Source organism: Canis aureus, chromosome 26 (genome assembly GCF_053574225.1).
Source record: "Canis aureus isolate CA01 chromosome 26, VMU_Caureus_v.1.0, whole genome shotgun sequence".
Classification (NCBI taxonomy): domain Eukaryota; kingdom Metazoa; phylum Chordata; class Mammalia; order Carnivora; family Canidae; genus Canis; species Canis aureus.
Window position 1 is genome coordinate 25,888,771 of NC_135636.1, and position 23,682 is coordinate 25,912,452.

Below are 23,682 nucleotides of genomic sequence, written 5' to 3' on the forward strand. Positions count from 1 at the left end.
CTTCAAAGACGACATTGATTGTGAACATTCTTTAATTCCACCTTGCTGACTGCATCCGGTCCAAACTTGAGTATGATTTAAGAGGCCCTACCTGACCTCCACACACACTTTGCTGCCATCACTACAAAGTCGTCTTTTTTTTTTTTTTAAGATTTTTTTTTTTTTTTTTTTTTTATTCAGGACTCCTGGATAGCTCAGGGGTTGAGTGTCTGCCTTCAGCTCGGTGTGATCCTGGAGCCCCGGGATCGAGTCCCACATTGGGCTCCCTGCATGGAGCCTGCTTCTCCCTCTGCCTGTGTCTCTGCCTGTCTCTCGGTCTCTCATGAATAAATAAAATCTTTTTTTTTTAATCTTTTTGAAAAAGATTTTATTTATTCATGAGAGATGCAGAGACACAGGGAGAGGGAGAAGCAGACTCCCTGCTGTGGAGAGCTGGATATGGGACTCAATCCCAGAACCCCCAGATCATGACCTGAGCCAAAGGCAGATTGAGCCACTCAGGCGCCCCTCCCACTTTCTCTTTCATACTGTGCTATAAGAAAGAACACTGAATCACTTCATATCTAGACTATGGTTTGCTTTCTTAGTTGCACAAGTGTCATTTCCTTGGCCTAGAAGGCTCTTTCCTATATCAACTGACTTAATGCTGCTACCCATTTATATAAGCTTAGAAATCACTACCCCAGGAATTTTTTCTTCATCACCCTCCCCTGCTTCTGTATGTGGTCTGTGCCCCTTCTTGGACTTCTCCAATCCTCTAAGCTTCTTCTCCATCTCCTAGAACTTGTCACCTTTTGTAAATTGAGTCCATCTTCCCTACCAACCTGAACTGTCCTGGAGGGGTTCATTATATTGGGTCCTCCAGCACTGGCCTGCCCTGGGTAAGAACCCTGAATAGTTGTTGCACAAACAAATGGGTTCAATAATCTCTGTTCTGTGATTTGGGGTCTTTCAAGAGATTCATGCTTCCTGGTGTCCTGGGCCCCATGGCAGGCCAGCCTAGTAGGCCCTAGCTCACCTATAGGCCCCAAGCCCAGGGCCACAGGGCAACGGGTATTGGTCATCACAATGTTCAAATGACAGGCTGATTTGGGGATGCCTGGGTGGCTCAGCGGTTGAGCGTCTTCCTTCAGCCCAGGGCATGATCCTAGGATCCTGGGATCGAGTCCCACGTCGGGCTTCCTGCATGGAGCCTGCTTCTCTCTCTGCCTGTGTTTCTGTCTCTCTCTCTGTCTCTCATGAAAAAATAAAATCTTTTTCAAAAAATGATACGCTGATTTCTATTGGCCTGAGGAGGCTTTTAAAAAATTCTCATCTGCCACCTAGTGCTTCTTTAAAAGAGAGTGTGCATGGAGAATTAGGCAAAATGACTGGCATTCCTGGGCATGCTGTCACCTAGAGCTTCATGGTGATGAACTGTAGTTAGACAATATGCCATTCAGAGATGGGTACCAGCCTAGGACAAGAACTGGTTATCTCCATGGGACACCTTGCTCCAAGTTGCTGAGCATTTGACAGTAACTTTTTCCCTCTCCCCATTTCCCTGAAAGTCAGCCATTCCCTTATTTTACAGAGGGTGAGAGCCCAACCCTTACAAGGACCACACTCTAGCCCTAGAGTTGTGATGGAGGGGGGCGGGGAGGGGAGTGGGTCACTGTCTCATCGGTACCACAAGCAAGAATGGAGCTGTGTGTCCCTGTGCTCCACACTCCAGCATGAATCTGTTTCCGGGCTTTTCCAGGCTCAAAGACCTGATAAGATAGGTGCTCATTTTGGATGTGGCCAGTTTTGTACCAATCGAAGTACGTTTCACATCACCGTCTGTACGAACAGCACTTCCTGGCCTTGAGCAGTGCACCACCGCGGACCTGCATGCGATGGTTCTACTGAACCCTGCAGTCGCCAAGTATGACGATAGGAGCCCGCGTGGGGATGGGAGATGGAGGTAAAATCCTTGGTCATTAAAAAAATAAAAGCTCCTAATTGTGGGGCAGTTACAATATGCTTCTAAGCACCTTCCCAATAATTCCATGAGTTCAGTACTTTATCGTTTTACAGAGGGGCAAAAGAAACGGCAAAATCTGGTCCTGAGCACACTTACTCAAGTGTGCCACGCTCCGTAATGCAACCAGCGCGCTCCCCGAGCGCTCCCTCTCGCCGCTTAGGGCGCCTGCGCGCCCGTCCCCGCGACCGCCGTCCGCCGGGCGTAGCGGCCGGTCACGTGCCGGCGCGGGGGCGGGGCCCGCGCGGGGACGCCTGCGCGCCTGCGCGCCGCGGGCTGACCGAGTCTACCCTGTCCGGCGTAGCCGACCGTGGGTCCCGCGGCCATAGCCGCGTCTCCTCTTAGCTTTGCCACCAGCCGGGGCTCGGGCCCGGGCCCGGGCCCCCGGGACATGGCCCTCCGGAGTGCGCAGGGCGACGGCCCCACCTCCAGCCGCTGGGACTGTGGCGCGGAGAAGACAGGTACGGAAGCCGGCGGGGGCGCCGAGGAGCGACCTTCGGCGACGGCCCTCGGGGCAGGCGCGGCCCTGCGGGGAGTAGACCGGGGACAGCTGTCGGAGGAGCGGCCCCGAGCGCAGGCGGCGTCCGGGGGGGCCGCGGCTGGGGGGGCCCGAGGGGACGCGCGAGGTGCGCGCAGCGCCGCGCGCGGGTCGGGGTCCGGACGGCGGGAGAGGAGAAGGGTGATGGGCCCGGTCACGTCTGAAAGGAAAGCGACTCTGGATTTGGGGAGTCGGCGTCTGCGGAGACCGGAGGAACCCTGCTGGCCGACTCGCGTCCCCAGTGCGAAGGACGGGCGGGGGATCTGGTCCGGCTCCGTCTCGCCTGGGAGAACGGAGCCTCCATCCCCGGCCCGCGGCCGCCCCGCCACGTCCGCACACTCCCGGCGCCTCCTCCCTAGTTGTAAGGCACGTTTCCCAAACTTCATTCATCTCTCGCCGGCTTGATTTATGCGGTGTACGCGTACTACAGACTTAATTGCCATAAAAATCCAGCCTTTTAAAAAATGTACGGTTCACCCGTTCTTAGCACATTCACAGTGTTGTGCAGTCACAGCCACTGTCTGATTCCAGAATATTTCTAATTCCAAAAAGAAACCCCCATCACTCCCCGAAGCTCCCGGCAACCACTAATCTACTTTCTGTCTCGATCCTGTGCCGCCTAATTTAACGTTACTTAATTGTATAAAAGATCCCAGATTTTTATAGTTTCATGTTAAGCAGTAATTTCTATGAAATCATGGTTTCGTTGTGCACTGTTTTGGAATATGTTTTACATACGATTAAAACACGGCACTTAAAGTTATTGTGTACTCTGTACCACGGAGAATAATCTCTTTTTTCCTCTCAGATGAAGGTAGCTTTCCCAGTTTTCCATCCTCTGATGGGTGCTGCCCATAATAGAACCAACCACACATTCAACCCACATTTTTGGTGAAGCACCTGGTGTCCACATCTTGTGTCTCTGGGCTCATTTTCTGTTATCTTCCTTTCCTCCTATTCACTCCTCATATTACTTCTGTCGGCCCTTTGGCCTTATAACACTTTGCTGGTGTTTTTGTATGACATCTGTCCTCATGGCCTAATAGTGCCCTGAGTAGTATGAGTTTTGTGACCTGTTGTAGTGTGGCTGGCCTAGGTTGTGAGAATTTAACCCAGTTTCCCCGGTTTTGCTTCTCTGGGAAGAATTTAGAGGTGAGAGTTTTTGTTCTGCTTTTAATCATATTGGAGACTTGTTAGTAAAGTTACTAATACTGGAAGCCTTTCTTTGTAGACTTTATGATCGGATTGGTTTACTTTCTAGAGTATTTTTATTGTTGGGATAAAGCAGTTGTTTTGTTTTGTTTTGTTTTTTTAAGTAGGCTCCCCGGAGCCCAACTGGGGGCTCGAACTCACCACCCTGAGATCAAGACCTGAACTGATAATCAAGAGTCGGATGCTTAACTGACTGAGCCACCCAGGAGCCCCAAGCAGTTTTTCTTAATACATGCTTGTCTTCATGTTTCAGGTAGTTAATAGATCTCTAATTTGGATACTGTTTGTTGAAACTAATTAGGACTTCCAGAAACAGAGGTTACTTTGTTTTATTTTGTTTTTAATAGGAACCTTACTCCAAGTAAGGTAAGGTTTTTCCCACTGTCTTTATCTGGTACAGGTATGAAGTTCAAACATAAAATTTAAAGTTAATCTCCAGTGTCCACATTAGGAGTTCAAGGGATGGGAGAGAAGTGTTTATTTAGGGGAATCTGTCTCCCCTCTGGCTGGGTCTTCTGTTGTTTTGATTTAGGCTAATATTGCTTGGTTTGAGTTTAACTTCTTTTGAAAGACTATACAGCTTTCTCCAGGCACCTGGCTGGCTCAGTTGGTAGAGCATGCAACTCTTGATTTCAGGGTTGTAAATTCGAAGGGGTAGAATCTACTTAAAAATAAAATAACAATGATAATAATAAAAGACTGTAAAGCTTTCTTGATATGCAAGCTTAAACCAAATAATAGTATGGAATTTTGTACTCTCATACAAGATTTCATTAATGTGTATATCTAAGTCACTAATATGTATTTTGTTGATATGGAAAGCTTTCTTAAATTTTTATTTATTTATTTATTTTATTTTATTTATTTATTTATTTTTTAATTTTTATTTATTTATGATAGTCACAGAGAGAGACAGAGGCAGAGACATAGGCAGAGGGAGAAGCAGGCTCCATGCACCGGGAGCCCGACGTGGGATTCGATCCCAGGTCTCCGGGATCGCGCCCTGGGCCAAAGGCCCGCGCCAAACCGCTGTGCCACCCAGGGATCCCTATTTATTTATTTTAGCGGGGAGCAGAGGGAGAGACTCTTCAAGCAGACTCTCCACTAAGCATGAAGCCAGATGCAGGGCTCGATCTCACAACTCTGAGATCATGACTGAGCCGAAACCAAGGGTCGGACAGTTAACTGCACTACGCAGGCCCCCTGGAGAACTTTTAGCGGAAGCATAGCTAGTGCTCATCTTTTCTCATTGTCCTTTCCCTGTATGTTAAGTTCCCCAACCCAGATGCTTTTTGGAGAAACTTCTTGCTGGGAAGATCTTTATCTGGGTTCTATAGACAGAGTTGGGAGAGGTGTGAGACAGTGGACTCAGTCTTCCTTATCTGAACTGTTAAGGACCACTGCTTCAGTTCTCTTATTAAAATGATCGTTTTAATGGAGAACAGGCCAAGTAGTACCTATATTATTTTTTTCCTTCGTTGAATGAATTACTTTTCAGACATCAGGCTTTTTTTTTTTCCTTTTTAATAGCAGTGTCTTATATTTTGCAGCCACCTATAGGATAGTCACTTTATTCTGTCATGATTATGATAGCCAGCACCTCTACTATAGTGGAACTTAGAAAGTATCAGCTTTGGAATATTTAATACATCTCTTTTCTTTTTTTTTTTAGAGAGATAGGGTACGCATACAAGCAGGGGGGAAGGGCAGAGGGAGAGAGAGAAATCTTTTTTTTTTTTTAAAGATTTATTTATTTGTTTGAGAGAGATTGGGGTGGGGCAGAGGGAGAGGGAGACAGAGAATGTCAAGCAGATTCCCCACTGAGCATGGAGCCTGACTCAATTTCATGACCCCAAGATCACAACCTGACCTGAGCTGAAATCAAGAGTCAATCACTTAACTGACTGAGCCACCCAGGCAGGGTATAATACATCTGTGTGTTTTTTTTTTTTTTTTTTTAAGATTTTATTTATTTGTTTATGAGAAACACAGAGAAGAGAGAGAGAAAGGCAGAGACACAGGGCAAAGGGAGAAGCAGGCTCCATGCAGGGAACCCGACGCTGGACTTGATGCCCGGTCTCCAGGATCACACCCTGGGCTGAAGGTGGCACTAAACTGCTGAGCCACGGGCTGCCCTACATCTGTGTTTTAAGTGGGGCAAAAAGAAACTGGAGAAGAAAGGATTCAGGGAGATTTGGATTACATAGATGCTTCACCAAAAGAAATATGAGCTTTTATCCTAAGCCCAAATATAGCATTCTTTCTTTTTTTTTTTCTTAAAGATTTTATTTATTTATTCATGAGACAAATAGAAAGGCAGAGACATAGGAAGAGGGAGGAGAAGCAGGCTCCATGCAGGGAGCCTGATGTGGGACTCGATCCTGGGTCTCCAGGATCACGCCCTGGGCCAAAGGCAGGCGCCAAACCGCTGAGCCCACCAGGGATCCCCCATAAAATTTATCTTAAAGTAAAATAGATAGTGGACATTAATTTTAATGTTTTCCTGAGCATCCCATGAATAGGTCTATGATTTTTCTCTTTCTGAGATGAAACTAGTTGTTTAGCTGAGACTCTGCTAACCTTTTCTTCCTTGTTCTGTAGCCTAGCAGTTGTCCTTATCACTCTATAATTTATACATCTCCAGCTTATATGAGTTTTCTGTTTTCTCTTCCTTTTTAACGTCACAATGAGAGCCTATATATTAGGGGCAATTAATTTTTTGTTGAAGGGACAAGTGGCACATATACACATGCCTTCCTCATCTGTCACTACCAATTACTCAATTGTGGGGTTAATAGTGGAACCTAAACAGACAGCAGCTAAAGTCCACATTTGAGCCATATCCTACTTTGTGAAATACCAGTAGTTTTAGAAAAAGGCCAGAGTGTCTACATGTATATTTAGAGTTGTGACTGAGCCTATCCCTAACAGGGGAAAGATAATGTCATTTACTATAGGCCACTTTTTTTCCAGGAACGATAGCTAAGCTAAATTATTTATTTTATTTTGCACATATTTGTTGAGTTCCCACAGAGTACCAAAAACAAGATAGTAGTAAATTTTGAAATGCAGAATTAAAAACAGTAGGAGCAGAGTGTTAGGAGAAATAAGTATGGGAGCTGTGGTTTGAGTTCAGAATTAGTTAAAATTCTGGCAGATTATTTGCCAAAGCATAATGGAAATCCAGCTGATTGCAAATAGTGTTATTTCCTCCAAGATACTAGCAATAGCTTTCCTTTCCCCCAGATTGCCGAATAGCTTACTTGGGAAGAAGGGTGGGGTGGATATATGTCTAAACAAATTGAGGAAATATTTCCACACTCTTAGCAACTAGGTTAACAAGATTTCATTTTTTTTTTCTTTTTTTTTTAAAGATTTTATTTACTTATTCATGAAAGACACAGACAGAGACGCAGGCAGAAAGAGAGAAGCAGGCTCCATGCAGGGAGCCCGATGTGGGACTCGATCCCGGAACTCCAAGATCATGCCCTGGGCCAAAGGCAGGCGCTCAACCGCTGAGCCCCCCAGGCATCCCAACAATATTTCTAAATGTCAGCTTACCTCAAGCAATATTCAATATTATCATTCTAAGTGTTCTTAATTTGTCATGTGTAGAAAGTGGAAGGACATGCTGAATTTAAAAATAAAAAATATATATAAAATCTTTTGCTTTTTCTTTCTTTGTTGGAAGTTAATCCAATTCCTGCCATATATTATCTCAGCCTATGTCATTATATTAAAAAATCTTTTGGGGGCACCTGGGTGGCTCAGTGGTTGAGCCTGTGGCTTGGCTCAGGTTGTGGTCCCGGGGGTCCCGGGATCGAGTCCTGCATTGGGCTCCCCACAGGGAACCTGTTTCTCCCTCTGCCTATGTCTCTGTCTCTCTCTGTGTCTCTCATGAATAAATAAAATCTTTAAAAAAAAACCCAACAACTTATTTTCTTCTACATGTCTACAGTCTCTCTCTGAACACATACAGCCTTCTCCTCTAAAGGATGGCCCTTGAATCCAAAGTTTGGTTTGTTTTTTTTTTAAGATTTTATTTATTAACACATGCACCTGTGCACACGAATGGGGGAGGGGCAGAGGGAGAGAGAGAAACAGACTCCCCATTGAGCAGGGAGCCCAACAACGTGGATCTCAACTGAGCCAAAGGCAGATACTTAACTAACTGGCTGAGCCCCGATCCAAAGTTTGAAATTCTTTCCTTGTCTTCCTTTCCTTTTTTCATATTTTATTTTTAAGTCATCTCAGCACCCGTCGTGAAGCTTGAACCCACAACCCCGAGATCAAGAATCATGGGTTCCACTCTGGCTGACTGAGCCAGCCAGCCTCCTTCCTTGTCTTCCTCTTGAGTGCAGGATAAAACCTAGACTCTTATTACCCACGTTTCCTGCAGTCCTTCCAGGTTCTGTTTTCTCTCTTTATATAACCCTCCCAGCCTCGCAGGATTTCTCTCTGCTTCTGGATGCAATGTTTCTTTCACATGACAAGGCTTTGCACACACACTCTCTGCCTGGAATGCTCTTCCTTCAGCACAATCTTCCTTGTGCAAAGTTAGCTTTAAGAAAGTGACAGAATAGGGGATCCCTGGGTGGCTCAGCGGTTTGGCACCTGCCTTTGGCCTAGGGCGCGATCCTGGAGTCCCGGGATCAAGTCCACGTCGGGCTCCCTGCATGGAGCCTGCTTCTCCCTCTGCCTGTGTCTCTGCCTCTCTCTTTCTCTATGTCTATAATGAATAAATAAATAAAATCTTTAAAAAATAAAAATCTTAAAAAAAAAAAAAGAAAAAGTGACAGAGTGGGGGCGCCCAGGGGGTCAGTGAGCTAAGTGTCTGCCTTCAGGTCATGGTCCCAGGGTCCTGGGACAGAGCCTCTTGGGGGAGGGGCCTGCTTCTCCCTCTGCCTCTCCTTCCCTTTCTCTCTCTAATAAATAAAATTTAAAAAGAAGGTGGCAGAATATATTTTCATTGAAGCCTGTCCCAGTTGCTCCAGAAGTAGTCTTTCTTTCCTTTAGATTTTCATAATTCTTTATGATTCTGTCATATAATAATGTCCCTCCCTACTGTGAATCTCTCAAAGGCTGAGATGCCATATTCATCTTTCTGTCCCCAGTGTAGCACTTACTACAAGTAGAGACTCATTAAATGGTGGATTGATAAGTGAATGGGTAGGCTAATGAGCAGGTGGGTGGGAGGGAAAGAGGGAGGAAGGAAAGGAGGGAAGAAGGAAGGGAGGGAGGGAAGGAAGGGAGGGACAAACACACTCAAGCCAAGAGCTTGAAGCACCTTGGGGCACCTGGGTGGCTCAGTCAGTAAAGCAACCAACTTGATTTGCTGATCGTGATCTCAGGGTTGTGAGAATGAGCCCCACATTGGGCTCCGTGCCCAGTGAGGAGTTGACTTGGGATTCTCTCCCTCTGGGAGCCACCCCCCACCCCACTCATGCCCGTGCTCTGAATCAATAAGAACTTGAAGCATCAGGGCAGCCCGGGTAGCTCTGTGGTTTGGCTCCGCCTTTGGCCCGGGACCTGATCATGGAGACCCCGGATCGAGTCCTGCATCGGGCTCCCTGCATGGAGCCTGCTTCTCCCTCTGCCTGTGTCCCTGCCTCTCTCTCTCTCTGTGTCTCTCATGAATAAATAAAGTATTTAAAAAAAAAAAAACTTGAAGCACCTTATAAACAAATGTTAGACTTCTTAGGTACTGTGCTAACAGAGGAAGTTGAGACTTGATTTTTCATGATTTCTAGATAGAGTTACCATTTAATTTAGTATCCAAACTTGGACATTTCTGAGAATGCAGTTAGCAGGAGGGGGTTCTGTGGATAATTATGCCAAGACTATAGACATAAACCAGGAATCTCTCAGACAAACTGGAACAGATGATCATCCTACTAGGCTACCAGGGAAAATAACAGTATAGCCAGGAGAACAGGTTTACCTGGGTGAAGAGTCACCTGTGTGCTGTTCCTACCTGCACCTCCAGGTGCACAGGACTCCAAGCCAGTGATGCCTTGTTTGTATGGTTTGTATGTCACAGTTGTCTCATGGGTAGGTAACCAGGACCATTAGTCCCAACTGTCATGGTGTTAATAATGCGTGTCTTTGTCATGGAAACAATTTGTAGACTCTTAGAATATTACTGAGGAGAGCTGCTTAGTGACCCTTCTGAAGCTTAACCTTCCTTCCACTGATGTTAACTGTAGTGTCTTGCACCTAGTGTATACTACATAAATATTTCTTAAACGAGTCTGTGTACTGTTAGATGAAAGGGCCTTGTTTCTTGTCTCCAAGCCTTTCTTCTCTCTACCCCACCCCCTGTCTCTTGAAATCCCCCCTTCCTTTTGAAATTGCACTCTTCAGAAAGACCTTCTCAAGTTAGCCTCACCTGACCTTTTTTGGGGGCACTTGTACTACACTGTTTGATAACATCTCTTTGGTATTGTTTTGTTTAACTTTTCTTGTGTTTGCTATTCCTAAAATTAGCCATTCCACATTAAACCGTGAAAGCATATTACTGTTTTTTTCTATAGAAAAATTACAGTATAATACACATCAACCAGAGACTCTCAGCCAATTTCCTAAAAAGGAATTTAAACATTTAAACACAGTAAAATGCCAGTGTTATAAATCACAAACTATCACGTAAGGGTGTAAGATGCTTAAAGTATTACCTTCTGATCCCCTGTAATTAATGTAGTTGTCATGAAACAATTGCTTTGTGTACACTGTCATGCCTCTCTTACCACCAACCACACTGGAGACCCAGGTATAGTCTTTGATATTCTGCTTTTGAAAATATCTCTGTGTAGGAATGCCTGGCTGGCTCAGTTGAGAGAGCGCGCAACTCATGATCTCTTGGTCACCAGTTCAAGCCCCATGTTGGGCATGAAGCCTACTTTAAAAAAAGAGAGAGAGAAAGAAAGAAAAAAATATCTGTTATTCTGATATGTTACCAGTTGTATTTAGCATGTAACTGGATAATTTTTTCTCATGTGGTTTTAAGACTTATTGACTTTTGGTAACATGCATATAAACAACAGAAAAAAATTATTATATGAAGACATATGTATATTCTCTGAAGTTTGGTGTTAAGAAAGAACAAGTATTCGATTCTGTTTTCAAGCATGAAGTGTTAGATATGCCTGAACTCACTGAGCATGTATTATAATCATAATTCCTTGCTTGTTGCTTACATGGTACATCTCCCTAGTATTTGGCACATTATGCACTAATTATATATCTGTAGGTCAGCTTTAAAAATGCATACCTGGAAAAAAAAATGCCTACCTGTACCTCAAACCAAATAAAGAGATTGAGCCCTGCACAGAAAATGCATACATGCTGAATATATGCCTAATGCCTTTTCCCCTTTGTTTTGCAGACTTTAACGCCAAAAAGAAAAAGAAAGTGGCAGAGATATACCAGGCTCTGAACAGTGACCCCACTGATGTGGCAGCCCTTAGACGCATGGCTATCAGCGAAGGAGGGCTCCTGACTGATGAGATCAGGCAGGAAGTGTGGCCTAAGCTCCTCAATGTGAACACCAATGACCCACCTCCTGTATCAGGTAACAGTGGGGGGTGGTTCTAGAGGGAAATTTGTCTAGGATACAAGAACAGAAGAACTCCAGGATCTATGATTTTTTTTTTTTTATTTTTTTATGATAGTCACACAGAGAGAGAGAGAGAGAGGCAGAGACATAGGCAGAGGGAGAAGCAGGCTCCATGCACTGGGAGCCTGACGTGGGATTCGATCCCGGGTCTCCAGGATCGCGCCCTGGGCCAAAGGCAGGCGCTAAACTGCTGCGCCACCCAGGGATCCCAGGATCTATGACTTTTATACTTATTTTAAACCAGTAGTAAATCTAGGGGCACCTGGGTGGCTCGGTCCGTTAGGTGTCTGCCTTCGGCTTGGGTCATGATCCTGAAGTCCTGGAGTCCTAGGATCCAGCCCTATGTCAGGTTCCCTGCTTAGTAGGGAGCCTACTTCCCCTGCCCCTGCTGATGGTCTCTTGCCATCTCTCAAGTAAGTAAATAAAGTCTTAAAAAAAAAAAAAAAGAAAAAAAAAGATGAGTAAATCTAAAGCATTTTAGGACATGTTTGGACCCACTCTGAGACTGATAAGTAGAATTTTCTTCAAAAATTGGAAGGAAAAAAAAAACTGGAAGGAGCTGTATTAGGTTGATAGGTAGCTTTTACTGGCTAGGTAGGGCAGTTTAGTATTCCAGTTTCTTTATTCACTTAGAGATGGGTTTTAACAATCATCTCAGCTAATTCTGGTGCAAACGAACTACATTTTGAGAAACACTAGGCCATGGGGAGAGAATACCTCTCTGATCCTTAAGCAAAACAAAACAAAACTTTTTTTTATTGGAAGATACTAAGATAGTTTAAAATAGTTTTGAATTCTAAAGTTCTATAACTGGGGATCCCTGGGTGGCTCAGCGGTTTAGCGCCTCCCTTTGGCCCAGGGCGTGATCCTAGAGTCCTGGGATCGAGTCTCACGTCGGGCTCCCTGCATGGATCCTGCTTCTCCCTCTGCCTGTGTCTCTGCCTCTCTCTCTCTCATGAATAAATAAATAAAATCTTAAAAAAATAAATAAAGTTCTTTCTATAACTATATGAAAAGCACTTACTGGGGCACCTGAGTGGCTTGGGCATCCGATTCTTGATTTTGGCTCAAGTCCTGATCTCGAGGTCATGGGATCGCCAAGCTCCATATGGGACCCCACGCTCAGTGGAGAGTATGCTCGAGATATTCTCTCTCTCTCTCTCTCTCTCTCTCTCTCTCTCCCTCTCCCTCTCTCCCTCTCCCCCCCCCACCCCTCTTCCCCATGCACTTGTGCGTGCACATGCTCGCTCTCTCTCTAAAATAAATAAATTTTAAAGAGAAAAGAATATCTGCTACTTAACTAATTTGGAAGGCCCGTGAAGCAAAAGGAATTCCTTGGAATGTAATACAAAATACAAAGAAAGTACTGCGGAACAATGAATCCACTTTGTCATTCATTTGCTCAACAAACATTGGTTGCTTTCTTGCTACATATGGCAAAAGTCCAGGTGCTAGAGATTCTTTTTACTCATTTGGTAGATATTAGTTGTGCTCCTGTTGTGTGCCAGGGGCTGAAGGCCATTCACACCACCTCTGCTGTTATAAAGCTCACAGTACCATGGCACAGCTGAGTAGGTGTTAAGTTGCCACTTGTTATTATCTTTGAAACTGGCTGCCTCAGAGCAGTCAACTTTCGATTGGAAGGAAAAGACATCGCCATTTTCACACTCTAAACCCTGAGATGATGTTCTATAGATTCCAAACTTCCCAGCTCTTTGTCAGATGAAGTGTATGTGTGGTGAAGTATTACACATGCTCCTCTGGGAGCTTTGGATTTGGGTTGTGATGGAAGTGTGTACTTGTTCTGTTACAGCCAGTGTGGGTTCAGGGAAATGTATGCCTTTTCATATCCAGCAGCTAGAGACTGCCTCCGTACTTTCACACTGTGCTGGACTTACCAGATGAATGCAAACTCCTGTTTGCAGTGTCTTAGCTTTAAGATGTCAGGGTCAAGAGAGCTGAGGCTCTTCTTTGTAGGAGTTTATCCTAATACTCCTTTCCCTATAGCTCAGTATTTCCTAGGCTGCACAGATGTTCAGGTTTTTCCAGTGGTCTGTGGTCTCCACCTCCATGATCTCACTTGATCCATGTGGTGACCCAACAGGTACACATGGAAGGAAACATCCACGTTTTACCAATGTGGACCTTGAAATTCAGAGCAGTCCCCCAGAGGCACATAGGAGTGGCCTTCAGTAGGCCCTGGATTCCCAATTTCTCCTCTGCTACAGCTTCTGCCTCAACATCATGTATCCCTCCTCTCATGGTCACTGTAACTCAAATGAAATAGCACGTTTGGAACTAAATAGGGACTCCTCTCCAAAGGTTCTCTTGTGTCATGTCCTCTTCAGAAAAAAGCTGAAGTAGGTCTTTTGGGCCTGTGGTGTCAGACGAGAATGTTTTTGCCCCAGTCTGGCTTCCCAGGTGTTCCTGCAATAACACGTGCCTTTTTGTCCCACAGAGGAGAACCTGCGGCAGGTGAGCAAGGACTACCAGCAAGTGCTGCTGGACGTCAGGCGATCTTTAAGGCGGTTCCCACCTGGTGAGACGCTTCCCTGGCTCTGTCCCTTGGGAGTTCCTGTCCCAGCTGCGCTTGCCTTTCCATGCTAGTGCCTCTATCCCAACACCTGCTGTGACTTGGCACAGGACCTTGCCCCCCTCAGGGACCCCTTGTACTCTCAGGCTGCTGGGACGTTCTCTTACCAACTCGGCCATGTTCAGACTCCCACTGGGAAAGCCTGAGCCCAGAGTAATTTCTCTTGGCCTAGAGGTGGTGAATGAAAAACCAAGAGGCTTTTCCCAAAAGCCTTCAGAGCCACAGAAGAGATTTTGTGGGGACTGCTAGAGCCATCACCTGGCTTTAAAAAGCAGATGGCTTTGCAAGTGCACACTAACAGGAATTTTCGTGTTTTCATTTGATTAGATTTATGGAGATATTTTATGTAGGCCTCTGTTGGGTCCCTGGACTGGAATAGAGGCCGTTCCTTGCATGTTTAAAGGGTCTGTTAGAAAAATTGTTTCCCATTCCAGAACACCTGAGAGGAAGGACCAACTATGGTCTCCGTGTTTACAACGAAGGAAGCTGGGCAATAAACCTCGTGTTAATGATCCATTTCTCATCCTTTGACAGCCTTGCCTTTGTTTAGATCCACGAAGAAGGGAGAATTGCTTCTAAACCCATTGCTTCGTTCTTCCAAAACCATGCCCCGGCTTGGATTTTTGCCTCTTAAATCTTGCTTATGCCCTTGCTCCCTGGAGACACTTATGATTCTGGTATAGCCGGTAGCCTGCCCACTTGCTTTTGACAAAAATGTCTGCCCGTGGCCCAGTCCCCTTCCCTGTCCTGCTGGTTTGGATGAGACCACACAGGCAGGTGCCCTTGTTTCTCCCTAGGCAGCCTGCTTCTCCTCTGAACCCTTTCTGCCTCTTCCACTTAGGGAATGTCGCTCTGTGAGGCTCTTTGTGTGGGCTGCACTTTCCATGTGGTTTCATATTCTTACATCCAAGTCCTTCTGAGCTCAGCTGACCTGTCTTACTCTGAAAATTCAGAGTTAATCTTATTCTCTCACCACTTTGATTACGTTCCCTAACCATAGTAGTTACTCCATTTTCTTTTTATTGGGTCTTTTAGAGAATGCCTTTTTGAGAAAGGGTTTCTAGATACATCTTGGATCAAGATATATTCCTGTGATACTTAGTTGGGTTTAGAGGAGAACATGCAACTCTTAAATTGTTTATTTTTATATAATTTCATGGCTATAGAAAAGTTGCAAAATGGGACAAAGAATTCCTCAGATGCCTTTTTTGCAGATTTCCTTACATTTTACTGTATTTGCTTTAGTATTGCTTTGTCTCTCTCCTACACATACAAAGACACCCTTTTTTTTCCTGAACTGTTTAAGAATCAATTACAGACATGGTGTCCCCTTACCCCTAAATACTTCAGGGTGTGGTTCCTAAAATAAGGCTCTTGCATAACCATACTGCACTTATTAAAGTCAGCAACACACTGAAAAATACTGCTGCTAATGTATAGATGTTATTCAGGTCTAACCTTTTTCTGCAGTCATGTCCTTTAAAGGAAAGGAAACACAAACAGTGCAGGCATTTCCCATTCAGTCATCCTATCCTTAGCCTCCTTGACCCTGGAGTAGTTCCTTTGTATTTTATGACTCAGCTATTTTTATAAAATCTCCCTCAGTTTGGGTTGTCTAGTGTTTAGACTAAGGTGGATGTGCTCCTATAGGCATTCCACAGAAGCAATCCTGAGTTCTTTCCCAGGTGCCACAGCAGGACGCTCATGCCATTGGGTAGTCATGGCCCTGGCAGGGTCAGCTGTGACGGCCTGGTTAAGATGGCATCTGCAGTCTCCCCCACTATAAGGTTGCTATTCCGTGGCTCTTTCCTATGTGCCAAATAGTATCGACGGTATGTGGATTTTAATATGCGTTGCCAAATTGCTCATAATTCATTTTTTATTAAACATTTGGCAAGTCCTTTGCTGTCTTCCTCTCCTCATTACCAGGCTGCTCAGTGTATTCCGGTGCATCCCCTTTTTCCCTCCCCAGGCATGCCAGAGAAGCAGAGAGAGGGCCTCCAGGAAGAGCTGATCGACATCATCCTCCTCATCTTGGAGCGCAACCCTCAGCTGCACTACTACCAGGGGTACCATGACATTGTGGTCACATTTCTGCTGGTGGTAGGCGAGAGGCTGACAACATCCTTGGTAGAAAAATTGTCTACCCACCACCTCAGGTACCAGTGCAGAGGAATATAAGAGGATGGGTATCATTCCTCAAGCCCCCCTGGGGTTAACTCCTTGGCCCATTTTCTAGTCAGTGTTTCCAGTGGTTTGAACCCCACTGGCCCTTGTGTGGTTTGAGTGGTTAAAACCCCTTCGGCCCTCATCTGAGTGTTTAGTCTGACCAAGCTTATTGAATTATCTCCATCCAGGGATTTCATGGATCCAACAATGGACAACACCAAGCATATATTAAACTATCTGATGCCCATCATTGACCAGGTGAATCCAGAGCTCCATGACTTCATGCAGAGGTATATATGCATCTCCACTTATATACACACATGTGCACGCGAATACACCCCCCTTTGTCTTTCTCCTGGCCCTCGTCTCTTCCTCACAAGTCCAGCTCAATCTCACCACCATCATATGTTGATTAGTGTTGAGTTCTTCCAGGTTGTCCTTTCTGTTTGCCAGCAATCTGGATAATTTAGTTCTGTACAGTCTGGGAGCACTTTTTAGATACTGTGCTCTTGTGGGGATACAAGATGTGTCACCGTGCATGCCTTGAGGTTACATCTGGTGGGGAGTGGTGGGGGAGGTGAGTATGCTGAGGTGGACTTTGAGGTTATTGCTACAAAAAAAGTATATATACACACTACTGTAGGGTCTCAAGTTGAGAAGGACAAGGCCATCCATGGGTTTTATTCACCAGGTTCCAAGGAGAAGAAACATTGCTTTACAAATCTCATGATTTTTTTTTCTCTTCCCTGTAATTGGAAATGTGTCCTTGGCCAATGCCTCACTCTTTTTTCTTTTCTTTTAATAATGGCTATGTCTTAAGATGTTTCGATCATCTCATGTTAACTGAACAATTAATACAGTTGTGTGTTTAAGCCTAAGAATATGTGCCTGTGTCCACCAAAAATGTATAGGACTTTCTCAGAAAGAAAATGATAGTATAGGGCAGCCCCGGTGGCGCAGTGGTTTAGCGCCGCCTGCAGCCCAGGGCGTGATCCTGGAGACCCTGGATTGAGTCCCATGTCAGGCTCCCGGCATGGAGCCTGCTTCTCCCTCTGCCTGTGTCTCTGCCTCTCTATGAATAAATAAATAAATAATCTTAAAAAAAAGAAAAAGAAAATGATAGTATAGTTCTGTGAACAGAGCTACTTCTTCCTCCTGTAATTGATACTGGTTAACCATTAGGAAAGCAGCCAGCGAAATAAGGCAACCAGGACCCCATCGTAGTATTAGTGTCACGATGGTGGGTATGTTTTAAGGACTTTGTATTCTGTGAGAAGATGCTGAATTCCTAGGTGGCTGAATTTTCCAGAGAATATATTTCCCAGATTCTTCCTTCTCATAAGCACTGAGGACAAGGATGCCCCAGAGAGCGGGAAGCGACAGCCCATCAGGGAAAAACCTAACATGTGGATTTCTTTGCTCCTAGCGCTGAGGTGGGAACCATCTTTGCCCTCAGCTGGCTTATCACCTGGTTTGGGCACGTCCTGTCTGACTTCAGGCACGTTGTGCGGTTATATGATTTCTTCCTGGCCTGCCACCCGCTGATGCCCATTTACTTTGCAGCTGTGGTAGGTATAGGCCTCGAGGCAATAATTAAGTTCACCATCACCCACTCCATCGTTATCATTTTCCCTCCAGGGAAACCTGGTGATTATGGAAAGATGAGAAAAAGCATTTCCCAAACTGATGTCCCTGGACACCGTTCTGTATAGTGTTAATGGGAGTGTCATAGGGAAAGAAAAGTTCTGTGTAAAAAATAGGTTTGGGAAATGCTTGGTTAAACCAAGTTATAAAGAGATCTGTTTACTGCATGAGTCTTCTGAACCTTTAAAATGCTCGTATGTGTTATGAATTGTCTGTGTTCCTATTGACATGTTTTGGAACTAGTACAGACTGCCATCTCCAGGCTGGAGAGGGAAGAAGTGTGGTATTTCAGGGGAATACTAACGGGGTTTGGTGGGGCTCCATATCTTAGGAGGGCCTGAATTGTGGAGGTCAGGGTGGAGATGGGAGCACAAGGACACCCTTCACTGCTCTTGAAAGGGGAGCAAGACTGTTCTTCGACTGCTTCGAACCATTTCTTCTGTATTGGAGCTCCAAGAGTCTGTCCTCGATCCCTTTCCTTTTCTTCCTCCTAAAAGAACCTCCTTCATTTCGTTGATTGGCCTTCCACATCCTGGGGTGGAAGTTTGCCTGTAGCAGGAAGGGCCAGCCCCCTGGGAAAAGCACTCATGTACATTATCCCTTCCCGGATGGATACAAGAGTTTGCTGTCTGCTACCAATTTAAATTCATCTCTAAGGAGAATGACATGCAAGCGGTGAAGGCCGTGTGTGTCCTGGTCTCTGATACAAGGCCTTGCTCTCCACAGATCGTGTTGTATCGAGAGCAGGAAGTCCTGGATTGTGACTGTGACATGGCCTCGGTCCACCACCTCTTGTCCCAGATCCCTCAGGACCTGCCCTATGAGACACTGATCAGTAGAGCCGGAGACCTGTTTGTTCAGTTTCCCCCATCAGAACTTGCCCGGAAGGCAGCTGCCCAACAGCAGGCTGAGAAGTGAGTGAGGCCAAGGCTCTGGTTGAACTGGGTGTCTGTAAGTGAGCAGAAATGGTGGAAGATTGTGTCTGCTGGGGACAGGGCTGGGGGATGTTTGCAGAGATCTGAGCTCAGGCCAGCAGACTCCCTCCTTCAGCTTTCCTGGGTCTTGATCAAGAAGAGCCTTCTGAGCAGTGGATGGCTCTGCCCTCAGCTTCTGTAATAATCCAGTTTTAATTTCCTTCTCTTCTTTCATATTGTTTCCTTCTTCTGTCTCCTTACCTGCTGCAGGACGGCCGCCTCTACCTTCAAAGACTTTGAGCTGGCATCAGCCCAGCAGAGGCCTGACATGGTGCTGCGACAGCGGTTTCGGGGGCTCATGCGCTCTGAGGAGCGAACGAAAGATGTCCTGACCAAACCAAGGACCAACCGCTTTGTGAAACTGGCGGTGATGGGGCTGACAGTGGCACTTGGAGCGGCCGCCCTGGCTGTGGTGAAAAGTGCCCTGGAGTGGGCTCCTAAGTTTCAACTGCAGCTCTTCCCCTAAATGCCGGAGAGGAAGCTTCCTCTTCCAGTACATTGAGGTCTCACCCTTCCATGGAAGGATTGGGAGGGGGTGGAATTTCCTTTATTAAAAGGGTTTCTGTCAAGGGTTTTCTATTCCTGCCAGCCCCGCCCACCCAGGGTTTGCCTTTGCTTCAGAGGCAGCGGCGAGCAGAGGCCGCTGAGCAGAGCCTGCCGCTGGTGCTTGAAGGCCCAGCCTCGGCTCCGTCCCAGCAGGCTTCCCAGCGCGCTCCACTGCTGCCTCACTCGGCAGACAGAATGGGTTTCTTGAGCTGTCAGTGGCTGCAGGAATCCGCTGGGCTTGGTTACTGAGGACCATCTTGGCTGCCCAGTAGTAAGTCAGCTGGGCCACCAAGTGCCCTACTGGCGGCTCCTCCTGTTCCATCTGTTGCCGCTGGTCCAAGAAGGAGGGAGCTGCCGCCAAGGAAGTCGGGCCGAAGGCGAGGGATACAGGCTGCTAGCCAGGAACAAGATGGGCCCCTCTCAAGAGCAGCTCTGTTAGCTGGTCAGAAATCAGACAGATGTGAACTAGGTTACTGGGTAAATCCTACCTATTTTCAGCCTAGAAATCACTTGGGCATTTCTAGTCAAACAGGAAGGAATGTGAGGCTATAGGGCCCAGGTGTGAACTGGTTTTGCCTGTCTTCTTTCTTTTTCCTCCCTATTCTCTTCCATAAGCCACATTATGTTGCTTTTAAAGGACACTTTTATTACTATTTTTAGAATCACATATACCCAACATGTAAAGTGCCCTCACTTGAAAACAATAGTTCCTTTACGGGAAAAATAGTCCTCATCACCAAGATGAGCTTCTGAGACCCTGAAGTCTCCTTTCTCCTTAGCTGTTTAACATCTCACTTGAGCTAGAGCTGCTGTGTGTTCACAGCCCCACACTTCCAGAACTCTCCTTCCCTTCTGTTTCCTTCTGACCACTTTTCTCCTCCCAAGTAGGTACCCACTCACACCTTGGCTTCATTTTTGGGAACCAGTTTATCTCAACTGCTGGTCTCTCCTTCCTGGTTGAAAGCATCATTGGACCTTGTTGGCAACCAGAAGGGACACATTGCAGTCTGAAGGGTGTGGTGGAAACCTAGAACAGCCAGCTCCTGCCCCGGGCTTCTTGGGGGCTCTCCAGGCCTCAGGGGACAAGACCGACCGTTCAGTCCTTCTGGATAGCTTTTCCTGTAAGCGAAACCAAGTTTGTTTGAGATTAACTCTGGCTTGAAAAAAAGTGCCTTTTGCTGCTTTTAAAGAATTGATGTGTATAGTATGAAGCAGCCACATGCTCTCATTTTCTTGGTCTCTTGGGCACTGTTCTCTTGGCAGGTGTTTTCTTAAAGTGAACATGCCAGAAGTCCTCTCCCGTAGCACACCCAGACCACATAGTGGAGGGCATTTAGTGTGCCAGGCAGCCGAAGGCCCTGAGCAGTGAGATCAGAGAGGCGGCTTCACCGAGTCACTTGATGTGACACTAAGCACTTTAAACCAGAAGGTTAGAGTGGAGGGTTATTCTCCACAGCAGGAGTCCCACTTGGGGTAAGTGTAATGTGGATGGATTAATCTGGACAGTGGTGGATTCGTAAAGACCAAGGAAATTCTTCCAGGACCCAGAGGTGGTAATATGACAGATGGTCCCAGTCTTCTCCCCTGGCAAGTTTGCCCCCTTGTCACCTCTACAGGTAGATAGCAGCTTTGGTGCCTCCTGCCACAGCACTGGGGCCTGTCTATAAATACTGAAGGAATTGATGGGGAAGAGGGAAGGAGGGGCATGGGATCAGGGTCCCGGGGCCACAGCCTTTGGATCCCAGAAAGCAAGTGGCACATGCGTCTGTTGTGGTCTAAAGAGGGGGTTCACTTGTTTTGTAGCTTTGCTGATGTCAAGATTCTCCCTGCCAGTGAGAAGAAAGCATTATCCTTTTACCTTCCGGTGGTTTACTATTCTGTAAAGAATACATGTAAATATTTTGTACAGAGCCCTGTATAAAATAAATAGCCTTATGTGGTTACTAATCACTCTCCTGACACTCTGTCCTTGTGCACCAATTCTGAGGGGTGGACTCTGGCCATGGACCTCTGGCCTTGGTGCTCCTCCAGCCTTCCTCCCCTGGCCTGGGACTGTGCTGGAGTGGAGGGACTCCTGGTTGGCCTTGACTTACCCCAAGAGCCTGGGGAACACCTGCAGTCCTGTTTCTGTTTCGCTTGCAAGAGATATGACCTACACACTCCAGGTGCTGCCTAGAGGCACTAGCCACAGTGTAGGTGATGTGGGACATTCGTCCAAGTGATCTTGTTCTTTTCCACATACTTCTAGATGCCTTCAGCTCTAAAAGTGGACATTTGGTTTGGGAACCTAATCACAGTCTGATGTGAATGCAGCTTTATCTCCACATGTAATTTCCATCCACAGAGGAGCTGTCGAGAGCAGTTCTTGCCAAGCTCTTCTGACACCTCTCAACACTTCCAGTTGTTGGTTAGCGGGAGCCTAGAGCAGTGCCCAGTTGCCTCCACCTTGAGGATGGTGCCATCTTGGAGGCAAGAATCAGTGTTGTCTGGGATGTTTACTAATATTTCCTTGGCCCAGAGGGGAGGTGTGATGGCACACAAGCTGAAACAGGCATCATTCAGCTCTTGGCCAGCTGCCCATGCTGCTCCTTGGCCTGACACTCCTGGAGTCTACAGGGCTGGCCAGGGCACTGCCCTGCCTCTGGGAGCTCACACGCCAGAGAGTTGCACTGAATGAGCTTTGTCAGAGTTGATGGTTGAATATGAAGAGTAGAATTTTGGTAATTAGAACGTTGAAGGAAGTGAATGTGTGCTAAGATAAATACTTGGGTTTTGTCCCCAGTTCCTCTAAAAGCCTTGGAATTTCCTGATAGGAGTGTCTTTTTTTTTTTTTTTTTTAAGACTTTATTTATTTATTCATGAGAGACAGACTGAGAGAGAGAGAGGCAGAGACACAGGCGGAGGGAGAAGCAGGCTCCACGATGTGAGGCTCAATCCTGGGACCCCAGGATCACGCCTTGGGTCAAAGGCAGGCACTAAACCGCTGAGCCATCCAGGGATCCCAATAGGAGTGTCTTTTGTTGTTCACAAGGATTCCCTTTTGATTCCCTGTGAGATTATGCTAATGAAGTGGCAGTTAGGGCCCCCCCAGGGGAGGGGGGGAGCTGCTAAGGGCCCATCCCTACACAACAGAAACTAAGGATTCAGCTTCTCCGAAAGCTGAGTGAACACCACAAGGTGCTAGGAGGGCAATGCACCTACAGAGGGCTGGGGGGCACCGCACCTCCCTCCCCCATGCCTCGTCCTGTGCATCTCTTCCATTTTACTGTTTGCGGGGTTGTATCCTTAATAATAAATTGGTAAACATAAGTAAAGTGTTTTGAGTTCTGCAAGCCCTTCTAGCAAAATATTGAACCTGACGGGCGTGTGGTGTAAATCCCTAAATTTGTAGTTGGCCGGGCAGAAATGTGGGCAGCCTGGGCACCCCATTTGCAGCTAGCACCTGAAGTGGGGCAGTCTCATGGAATTGAGCCCTGTCACCTGTGGGATTTGATGCTACTTCCAGGTAGTTAGTGTTGGAATGGAACTGAATGATTGGGCAGGTTGGCGTTGTAGAGTTGGAGCCGTGGGGACAGGAAACGCCACATGATATGCCAGGTGGAGGGGAAATCATGTGAAAGCAGCTGAAAAAAGTGTGTGTGTTTTGTAGAAAACAGAATGGGTCATGCCAGCAGAAGGGTGCCCAAGTTCAGGCCAGGGACAGCCTGGAGCCCTGGAGAAAGGAGATGGGACTCTGGGGGTGGTTTGGGGAGTATGGATGTGTCACTTCCCGGGGTGTCAGCTCTGAGACTGCAGACTGGGTGTGAGGAACAGTGAGATCAGGCTCGTCCCCTCCCACGTGGGCAGCTTAATGAGATGTTGGTGGGAGTGCCCTACAAACCGTGAGGTCGTGCAAGTGCTTTATTTCCATTTCGGTGAACAGTTTATTGATGAATAAGTGCCTCTAGCCAGTCCCGCGCCAGGCTCCCCCTGCTCGTGCAGGGATTGAGTGGGGATTGCAGGGAAGAACAGGCCAGAGGCTTTTTGCCAAAGACAACCAAGAGGTGTTGGGGCCCAAGACTCAGCTCTATCTTCCTTCTCCTGCCCTGCATCCCCTCAACCCCTCACCCCCTCCTATCTTCTGCTGTGTCTTCTGCTGTGTCCCTGCTGCCTTTTTTCCTGTTCTGGCGAATGCCCTCTACTTGCTGGTCGTCTTCCCCAGATTTACAGATGGTTGGAATTTGCCCAGAGCCTTTGTGAGCCAGCAAGGCTGCGGGCTTGTCTCCAACTTCCTGCTTTTTAAGTGAGCGGCTTTCGTGCCAGTCCCAGACACTAGAGGACGAAGGCCAGCTTCGGCAGGGGCTGGGACGCCAGCCCATCCTCCGCTTCCTGCCCACACTGGCAGCAGCT

General features: G+C 46.6%; 1 protein-coding gene across 3 annotated transcripts; it reads left to right on the forward strand.

Annotated features, from left to right (window-relative positions):
* The first annotated feature begins 2,259 nt into the window (after positions 1 to 2,259).
* Positions 2,260 to 21,240, forward strand: TBC1D20 (TBC1 domain family member 20). Of its 3 annotated transcripts, none has more exons than XM_077872589.1 (9): positions 2,290 to 2,463; positions 3,857 to 4,005; positions 11,137 to 11,322; positions 13,826 to 13,906; positions 15,933 to 16,119; positions 16,318 to 16,419; positions 17,556 to 17,697; positions 18,500 to 18,687; positions 18,958 to 21,240. In XM_077872589.1, exons 3-9 carry the CDS (start codon positions 11,223 to 11,225, stop codon positions 19,211 to 19,213), a joined length of 1,056 nt encoding a protein of 351 aa, XP_077728715.1. In that variant the 5' UTR covers positions 2,290 to 2,463; positions 3,857 to 4,005; positions 11,137 to 11,222; the 3' UTR covers positions 19,214 to 21,240. The 3 variants fall into 3 exon arrangements, with proteins under 3 accessions (XP_077728714.1, XP_077728715.1, XP_077728716.1); XM_077872590.1 differs by having other exon boundaries at positions 2,307 to 2,463; positions 3,860 to 4,005; XM_077872588.1 differs by lacking the exon at positions 3,857 to 4,005 and having other exon boundaries at positions 2,260 to 2,463.
* Positions 21,241 to 23,682: the final 2,442 nt, after the last annotated feature.